At 47.4% G+C, this 8,853-nt stretch overlaps 6 protein-coding genes across 7 annotated transcripts; 1 reads left to right on the top strand and 5 right to left on the bottom strand.

Annotated features, from left to right (window-relative positions):
* Positions 1-861: 861 nt before the first annotated feature.
* Positions 862-4,190, bottom strand: RB195_024175 (uncharacterized protein; the record flags this gene model as incomplete). 2 transcript variants are annotated; one of them, XM_064211856.1, is made up of 4 exons in its annotated part: positions 3,132-3,228; positions 3,325-3,747; positions 3,804-3,935; positions 3,988-4,190. In XM_064211856.1, 4 exons carry the CDS (start codon positions 4,188-4,190, stop codon positions 3,132-3,134), a joined length of 855 nt encoding a protein of 284 aa, XP_064067737.1. The 2 variants fall into 2 exon arrangements, with proteins under 2 accessions (XP_064067736.1, XP_064067737.1); XM_064211855.1 differs by lacking the exons at positions 3,132-3,228; positions 3,804-3,935 and adding an exon at positions 862-1,057 and having other exon boundaries at positions 3,325-3,780.
* On the bottom strand, positions 2,246-2,629 carry RB195_024176 (uncharacterized protein; the record flags this gene model as incomplete). The annotated part of the gene is made up of 1 exon (XM_064211857.1): positions 2,246-2,629. One exon carries the CDS (start codon positions 2,627-2,629, stop codon positions 2,246-2,248), a length of 384 nt encoding a protein of 127 aa, XP_064067738.1.
* A 168-nt stretch (positions 4,191-4,358) lies between the features above and the next one.
* RB195_024174 (uncharacterized protein) lies at positions 4,359-4,742 on the top strand (the record flags this gene model as incomplete). Its single annotated transcript, XM_064211854.1, has 1 exon — positions 4,359-4,742. One exon carries the CDS (start codon positions 4,359-4,361, stop codon positions 4,740-4,742), a length of 384 nt encoding a protein of 127 aa, XP_064067735.1.
* A 1,314-nt stretch (positions 4,743-6,056) lies between these two features.
* Positions 6,057-6,752, bottom strand: RB195_024173 (uncharacterized protein; the record flags this gene model as incomplete). Its single annotated transcript, XM_064211853.1, has 1 exon — positions 6,057-6,752. The coding sequence occupies one exon, from the start codon at positions 6,750-6,752 to the stop codon at positions 6,057-6,059; it is 696 nt and encodes a 231-aa protein (XP_064067734.1).
* A 177-nt stretch (positions 6,753-6,929) lies between these two features.
* RB195_024172 (uncharacterized protein) lies at positions 6,930-7,517 on the bottom strand (the record flags this gene model as incomplete). The annotated part of the gene is made up of 1 exon (XM_064211852.1): positions 6,930-7,517. One exon carries the CDS (start codon positions 7,515-7,517, stop codon positions 6,930-6,932), a length of 588 nt encoding a protein of 195 aa, XP_064067733.1.
* A 223-nt stretch (positions 7,518-7,740) lies between these two features.
* RB195_024171 (uncharacterized protein) lies at positions 7,741-8,055 on the bottom strand (the record flags this gene model as incomplete). Its single annotated transcript, XM_064211851.1, has 1 exon — positions 7,741-8,055. One exon carries the CDS (start codon positions 8,053-8,055, stop codon positions 7,741-7,743), a length of 315 nt encoding a protein of 104 aa, XP_064067732.1.
* Positions 8,056-8,853: the final 798 nt, after the last annotated feature.

The following is an 8,853-nucleotide window of genomic DNA, read 5'->3' as shown; positions in this document are numbered from 1 at the left end:
AAAACATTGGATGCCTGCGATAAAATTGTGGATCGGCAATATAAATGTAGATATTTATTCCAATTTTTCTTCGGGGTTTTTATTGTCTGGACTCGACCTTTTTTGCTACCATCAGTTACAGAGATGCAATCTCATACCACCCGAGAACATGATCATCATTGCATTTGTCGGCTCTCCCTCCTCCTCCAGTTCTTCCTCCCTGTGATATTGTCCAACGGAGAACGCTGTGGTTGCCACGCGGTATCTCAAACTTGGGAAAGTGAAATGTCACTGATGACACATAGGAGTGTCACCAGTGACGCCGTGGGTGTCACCGCCACACCTGTCACTTTCCAAGTTGAAATCGCAGCGATCGCATGCGGTGGCGCTGTTTTAGAGGGAATACGAGGAGGAGGAAGTGAGAAGACGATCTGTGGTGTTTTTCGGCGGTTCTGGAGAGTTTTGTGATAAGGCACGAAGAAGGTTAAAGCTGTATGTTTAAGGTCAGGAATAAATAAGACAATAATACGAAAAAGCGATTAAGCGAAGATTATTATCAGTGAGCATAAAAAGATAACTTCAACTTAAGGAAACAGGTAATACACAATGTACGAATAATGTATTAATACAAGGGAAATCACTCAAGCAGAATATGCGCACTTCAGACGAATATGACCGGAGACAAAGAACTTGGAGTCCGCGCAAGTCACCAACTAACTGATTTCTGCCTGCATGCGTCTTCAATATATGCGAAGCAATGAAACTAGTGTTGCAGCTGCGTCTTTCGATCTAAGCAATGATTTCTACTAGCACTTAACACGTGTTAAAGAGTGTGATTCATATTTGAAATTGGCAGCAGAAGTCAGTAACCGTAATTTTCATTTACTGTCTATCGCCTCCGTGATGCTCCGCTGCACCAGAAATTGATGGTTCACAGTAGTCCTCGCACGTCTCGAGTTCCTCGCACAGTTCATCGTATTCCTGATAGTAGTCTCTCATACGCTCCGGCAATATGCACAAAGCCGTGCGATGGTTGTCAGAGTGACAATAGTTGCAAAGTCTCCTTGGTTTGCTGCACCTGTGGGAACCATGCTAAGTGCCCAGACAAAAACGACAACGAATTCTGTTCCTAGGCGCTTCAACACTGGGCACAATGAAGGAGCAGTCGCTGTAATGCAGCCCTTTGGCGAGCCAGAATGCGCATCTCATGTAACATTCTTGTTCCCTCATGGACTTTGTGTGGCATAATGTCCTCTCCGTAATGGCTAGTCCATCTTGTATCAGTTCTGACATTCTAGCCTCTATCTCTTTCCTTCGTGATGCACTGTGATTGTCTGTTTGAGATGCATTTGTTCTATTAAATCCTTTTCTTAAATATGCATCACTTGCCCCGGTGGATTCTTTTCTTCAACTTTTGCGTGATGCACCTTCGTCGACGTCATCTTCAGTCAAGTTTTCTTCGATCTCTCCATCCTCAGTTACCTCAGGCGTATTTTCCCGCAAGCTTTCCTTAATCGCCGTGTCATCAACTTTCATCTCCAGCTCTCCTGGGATGGTTTGCGGCTGCTCGACAGCTTTTTTGTGAGATCACTGATTGACTCCTTGAGAGGATCAGTATTCTCCACTTGATGACCACTTGATGAACGCACTTGATGACGTCGTTCTGTTTACTTACTTGTTCTTTCGGTTCTGTGCACCTTTCGCTGACATCTCGCTGCAGTTCGGAAATCATACCTTCGAGCAGCTAGAATGCATCTTCCCGATTTTCGGTTTCCATTTGAAGTTCTGCTTCCTTTACTTGAGTCAGTTACCGTAATTCGCATTTACAGACCATCACCTTCGTAATAGTCTACTACTGGGGTCTGTAGCCAAATTGTCTTCCTCATTTCACCCCCCACTGAATGTGTCACCGCCAAACCCGATATGCCTCTGGCCAAAATAATTAACACAACGAGATAACAATTGCCATATTCCTCTCATCTCTAGATCGTCGTCCAACCCGAAATAACTAGTTTTACTTACTTGCTTGCATACTTAGATGGCCCGTCTTCACTGGACGGAAGTGCAGGCTCCAGCATCTCTTCCACTCATTTCATTCCTTCGCCATTGTCATTCAAGATGTTCTCAAGTTTTGTGACGAGGTTCATGAGCCGTATCCAACTGAAGTCTCAGCTGGTCCATCAGCGAACACATCACCCTATCTCGCCGGCGGTCTCCCTCGAGGGCATTTAGCATCTCTTGAGATCCATTCTAGCGTTCTTTTAGTTCATTTATCATCGAGTCTTTTCATAATGCGACTGGCCCATCTATGCTTTGCTTTCGATATATATTCCGCTGAGTCACGAAGATGGGACATTCCTCTTAAGTCGGAGCTGCGAAGACCGGCTAGGTGTTGTGTGCGTCGGTTAAACTTCAGAAGACATCTCTCAAGGGCTCTGTGGGTAATAAGTAGCTCCCTGGACGTGCCAGCGGTGTCTGCCCACGTCTCCACTGCGTAACATAACGCTCGAAGAACTGTCGAGTCAAACAGATGGGCACGGTGCGCTTGGTCCGTTAGTTGGTCTGTAGCTTCCCTGACGGGTACAAATGCTGCCCACGCTGCTCTCATCCTTCTATTCAATTCTTCTTTCAAGTCGTTTTTCATATTCATAGAACGTCCTAAGTATACGTACGACGAACTTTTCACGGTTTACGAGTCTTCAAGTTGTACTCCTCCGTCCTTGGAGTAGGCGTTCTTCATGAAGTGCACCTTCTTTCTGTTTATTCGCGGTCCTGTTTTCTTCCCTGCTTCGCTCAATACGTGGAGTATCGTTTCGGCTTCATTGGTACTGCTCGAAAAGAGAACGATGTCGTCCGCAAAACAAAGGTTGGAGGGGAATCTTCCATCAACACGTATGCCCCTTTCTTCTCAAGAAAGTGATTTCGTTATCATTATTCATTATTGCAATGTAGCCGTGAACAGCTTCGGCGATATAGTATCGCCTTTTCCTACCCCCTTTCTAATGGGTATTGTGAGGGAGCGGTTGGAAAGCTGTATCTTAGTGATGCATCGATCGTAGCAGTTGGCTAATGCCCTCACATACGACGCGTCCACACCTTAATCGGCCAGTGCTGACAATATTGCATTCGTTCCTTCGCTGTCGAAGGCTTTGTTACAGTCGAATAAGGTTAGAACAAGGGGCAGGCGGTATTTCCGGCAAACCTTTATGACCCCCGACACGGTCTGGATGTGGTCCAAGTGGCTGAACCCTTGACGGAATCCTTGTTCTTGAGGCTGGCTTCGTCCAGCGTTCTAGATATGCGAGTGAGGATGATTTTAGTGAATACTTTGTATAACACGCTCACCAAGCACATTGGACGATAATTACGGTTCGCGAGGTCTTCCACTGGTCTGGGATTCTTTCTTTCTGAAGGTAAAATGTCATTTGCACTGCTAAGATTACATGAAGTGGATGGCCACCAGCCCGAAGAAATAAAATCAGGTCCGGGGCTGTGCCAGGTTTCATGCTTTTGATAGCGACTCGTAATTCCGAAGGGAGAATCCGTGGTGGAGCTTCGCCAGTGGGGATGGTTGGGCTTGACACAGGAGTTGATGAACGGAAAAGGTTCGAGTAGAACCTCTCCGTAATAATTTCCATCTCACGACGAGAAGACGTGCGAGTCCCGTCTTCACGCAGCAAAGCTACTAGCGGAGTGTTATATTCGCAGAGATCCCTTCGGCACTTCTTTAGACTCGTTCTTGCTTGTGCTGCTTCCAGAATCTTCTGCCTGTATTTCGAAAGATCCTCCTGCAACGCTTTTCTGCAGTAGTGTTCACTTCTAACCACTCCATGTGCGATGCATTCCAATCAAGCCTTAAAGTCCTTCTTTCCAACAATTCCTTGGTAGTCTTCGAAATTCGATCCAGGTTTATCGTGCGCGGCTTCGAGGCATACTCAGCACAGGCTCGTGATCCTCTGAGCAGCATCTCGTAATCCACGTTTGGGTCCTCCTCGATGTGTCAGTCACCTTGGGACAAGGAGTCCTCGAGTACGCAATCGTCGTAGACGACTTCTTTTCTCCTCCGTTGCCGATAGCAGCTGTTCTTTTCCAAGTCGATTGCCGTTCTCATTCTGGTCCCCTAGTCCAAATCTTCCGATCCTGTACTCCTCTTGTGTATCCTTCCCTAGTTTTCCATTGAAGTCTCCGACAACGAATTTGTAGAAGGACATCTAGCTTCGGATCACTTCCTCTAGCTCCCCATAAAGCGCATCCAACTCAGATTCATCAGTTGCTGATGTTGATGAGGAGCAGTTGATAGTGCTGATGGGTGTTTGACGAAGAGAGCGGAGGCGAAGAATGGCCAGACGAGGTGACAGGATCTTGTGGGAATCCACAAGATGGACAACAGATGGTTGCAGAACAAAACCAACATCGCCTACATTTCGCGACTGGACCTTCTCTCCACGAATGACGAGTGTACCGTCATTCATCTGTGGTACGTCGCTCCTTCTGCGCTTGGTCTCCTGCAGAGCAATCACGTGAAATCTGATACGCTCTGCAGTTCCGAGAAGGGCATGCAGGTCAGCGTCTGTGGAGACTGTTCTCGCGTTGCAAATACACCGCCTGAGACAGTCTCCATGGCGAGTCGTGCGTGTGTCGCCTTGGTCCAGAATCAAAGATGTCTTGAGCAACCTGAGATTTGTCTGGGAGGGCAGGGCCCAGTGTACAGGGAACAGGCAGAAAATATGCTGGAGTTGCAAAAAGATTTTTCCCCAAACTAAGCAACACTGCCACGGCAAACTTAGCTTTCACCACAGTTCATCACCCAACCTATATCGATCAGGGAGCCACATTGCGACAAGGCGGTGGTGAATCTTTTTGTTAAGGCGGTGGTGAATCTTTTTGTTAAGGCGGTGGTGAATCTTAGCAGTGGTTCATTCTTAGCTCTTAGTCGATTCCGAGAAGCCGGAATATCGGATGTGTCGAACTCCTTAGTTTGGAAGACCATGCTGAAGGACGAACCTCCACTGTGCATCACTGTTCGATGCCAGAGTCGCCTCCACTCCACTATGAAGCGGTAAACCGTTGTGGAGGAATAACTAATTTTGACATAATTCGGCCGGTTGATATCATCGTCTGTCGCGCTACATCTTCGCCGAGGTCCTCTTTGGACATAATTCTCCCTAGCCCTCTCAGGGAACAGCAAGGGCTCGCAGAGATTCCATCCACTTCTCACTTCTCTTTATCCTGCGAAGACTTGACGTCTCGCTTGAACTGCCTGTCGACACCGAAATACCCTAGTACCTCGGATCGACAATATCCGGCAGTTCAGGATAACGAAACAGAGAATCGTTATCAAAGTTCCACGCTCCCTCTAGGTATTTGAACTATCTTGGTTGGGTTTCGGCGCCGCCGCAGCCCACAGCACCTTTCTGCAATATATGGGCAACATTTGACTTGTAACTGTACAAGTTATATACCTCATACTTGCTTTGAGCGCATACTCAAATGCCTCAGTGTAGTCGATACAAGAAGAGGTCACAGCAAGCAGGTAGTTGTCAGACTCGCATACGCGACCTCAAGTGAACCTATATTCCTCTCAAGTGGGATGTGGTAATAAGTCGTTCCTTGCTTACGCATTTTGCTTTTGCCATCTTAAATCGTTGATGAGAGAGCTATTGCATTTCCCGTTTTTCGTAATAATTGACTTACTTGACTTAATCGGGGGACCGGGGGGTGGGGGGCTGATGACGCCGTCATCGCCCGACGCTATTACTCGCATCTTCGCATTCTTCTTCCACGGGTCATTCGCCGGTATACCACATCAATTTCTGCGTAAGGATCTTCATTGTGGCATACCCTAGGCCAAAAGTATCCAAGTAGCCGTCTAAGCAGCTTTCGTTCCGTGCAATCAAGCCTCTTCATCACCGTATGTGGTGTCTCCGATCCGCACATATGATGGGGCGAATTGCGGATAGGTAGACTCGTAGCTTCGTTGGTGATGGAGGTCGACCACAGGCATTTCGTTAAGGAGTTAAATGTAGAAGTGGCCTTAGCGCATCTTTGCTGAACTCTCTTGTAGCTGCCATTGTTCTTCAGCGTAAGCCTAGGTAACAGAACTCATCGACGAGTTCTATCGGTTGTCCGTCCACCCTGATTCCCGTTCGTGGTCTCGAAGAGATCCACATCTGCTTGCATTTATCAGGGCGTAGGCGTAGTCCATAGGCTGCAGCCAGCTTCGATACAAGGTTGACAACATGTTGAAGTTTCGTACTGCTTTCCGCGAATATAATAACATCGTCAGCGTACCCGAGGTCAGTCAAGAGGCACCCTGATGGTGCTAAGACAATGTCGGCAGGACACTGGTCGACTGTTCTTCGCATAATGTCGTCGATTGCGAAATTGAACACGAAAGGTCCTGCCACTGCCCCTTGTCTTACTCCAGTTACCACTTCAAACGGTGTTGTACATCCGGCTGGTGTTCGAACTGCAGCAGTTGTTCGTTGATTCATGTCATCAAGCAAGCGAACGAACTTTCCTGGTACTCCGTCGGCGCTGAGCGCGTTGAGAAGACGGCCTAGGTGAGGAGAGTCGAACGCGGCTTCAAAGTCCAGAAACGCTAGTCGCATTGGCTTCGAATACCGCTGCCAGATTTCGATCACTCTCTTGACGATGAACACCTGTTCAATCGTAGATGGGCCAGGACGAAAGCCAGCTTGCTCGTCGCGCGTTGTTTCTTCGCGATTTTTAATGAGTTGGTCCAGTATAATGCACTCCAGTACCTTGTACATAACACGCAGCAAAGAGATCGATAATTCCTGGGGTCCGTGACGGATAACTTCTTGTGGAGGGAAATTATGATAGCGTGCCTCCACGAATCAGGTGTCCTTTCGTCTATCCATATTGGACGGATGATCTTTGTCATCTCAAGAATCCCAGACGGAGGAAGTTATTTTAGCATTTCTGCGCTAATCCCGTCGTCTCCACCAGATTTTCAATTCTTCATTTTTTTGAATACAGACCAGGACCTCCGACACGGTCGGTGGCTCCTCGTTAACCGCATACGTCGGTCTATGAACGTGTTCGAGTTCAGGAGTTGACGGTGCTAGCCGGTTCAGCAAGGTCTTGAAGTGTTCTCTCCAAATTGGAAGGATTGCTTCACCGACAGGTACTCCACTGACAGTGTTGAGGACAGGAGAACATCTTTTCATTTTACCGCTATACTGTTTTAGTAGAGCATAGGCTTTCCGCGGATTCCTGTCCTCCCACGCTTTCTCAAACTCCATCGCTCTTGACGTCCACTCGTTATCACGGTCTTGTTGCAGTTGACGATGCAGCTTCCTTCTAAGACGCTTTTCCTGGTTGAAGTCACCAGCGCTGCGCGCGACACATACAGAATTGTACGTGGATTTTGTTTCCGCAGATGCAAAGGCAAACTTCTTCCGCGGCAATAGAACCGGGAGCGTTTCCCTTGCAGCGTCCTGGATGCACTTTGTGAAGAAATCCGCATCGCTAAGCTTCTTTCTGGTTCGTACTCCAACATGAAAGGCACACATTGGCGGAATTTTGTTCTGCATTCATCGTCTTTCAGACCTGCCATGTCGATTTTCGGTTGAAGAGGAACTCCTCGGTTTCTCTTGTGCAACCGTATCTTGAAGCTGAGAAGAACTGGACGGTGGTTGGAGTCGAACACGAAGTCCCAAACAGCTTTAGATTTTCGGATATCTGACTGAGGAATGTTCGTCGCCAGAACGTAGTCAAGCTGAAGCTTAAGAGTCCTCATCTTCCGCTTGCGCTGCTCTTCATTGTTAGAAGAGCCACGTGAGCTGATGGCGTCGATGATTCGTGGACGTAGAAACTTGGAAGCGATGATGAAGCCCTTCTGTTCGCACAAGTCGGCAGACGGTCACCGTTGTCCGACGTGCGCTCCGCTGGATAATACCATTTTCCTAGCACATCGGATTGCTGTTCGAGTCCCATCTTCGCATTTGCGTCGATTCCGACAACGACCACCTGCTGGCTTGGTATTTTAGATATCAACGCATTGAGTTCATCATAGAAGGCGCCCTTACTGTTGTCCTCAGAGGTATCCATAGGTGTGTGAGCACTTACGATCCAGAGTTTACGTCCTATGTCGTAGAAAGGCGCATCTAGACGACGTTGAGCCAAATTCCTCCACCAGATTCTTGTAATCGTTCCTCACAGCTATCGCGCAGCCACCTACTTTTTTTCTAATCAGCATCGCCGCAGTATATGGTGTAATTTTCGATGCTGATGACGGGCCGATCTCTCATGCGTGTTTCCTGCAGTGCAGCAAAAGGCACACACAGATATCGCAGAAGTCTGGATAGAGCGGCTTGTTGGAGTTCACTCGATTGTGTTCGGCAGTTCAGCGTGACGAAACGAATGGTTGTTGCCAAAGATTCCATGCTCCCTTCAGTCAGTTGACCTTTCAAGTTATGGGCTTTGGTGATGTGCTGGACGAGAGCACCTTTTTGCAATGTATGGGAATTTTTCGCCATATAACAGTGCAGGTTACATAGGTCGTACGTTCCCAATGCATACACCCGAACGCCTCACTGCGTTTAGTTAAAGCGGGGCCACCACGTGCAGGTAGCAATCAGACTCGTATACGCGGCTTTTCATATTATTCGTAATAATATGAAAAGCAACCATAGAAATCCTTAGCCCCACTAAGTTTGCACACCTCTCTTACAAGAATATCATTTACTATGGAAGAATAAGAGTGTTCTTTGATCCAGTGTACTTTGTTTTCTGCCTATGTCTATGAAGCTACTTTTGGAGGACACTATTGCGAATTTTTGACATAGTTAAGACCATGTGTCTCGGCAGAACTGAAAAGTTCTTAAAGAGAATCCTATCGTCAAGTGT

Source organism: Necator americanus, chromosome X (assembly GCF_031761385.1).
Source record: "Necator americanus strain Aroian chromosome X, whole genome shotgun sequence".
NCBI lineage: Eukaryota > Metazoa > Nematoda > Chromadorea > Rhabditida > Ancylostomatidae > Necator > Necator americanus.
Note: the sequence above shows the minus strand (reverse complement) of the source record. Positions and strands in the feature narration are given on the sequence as shown.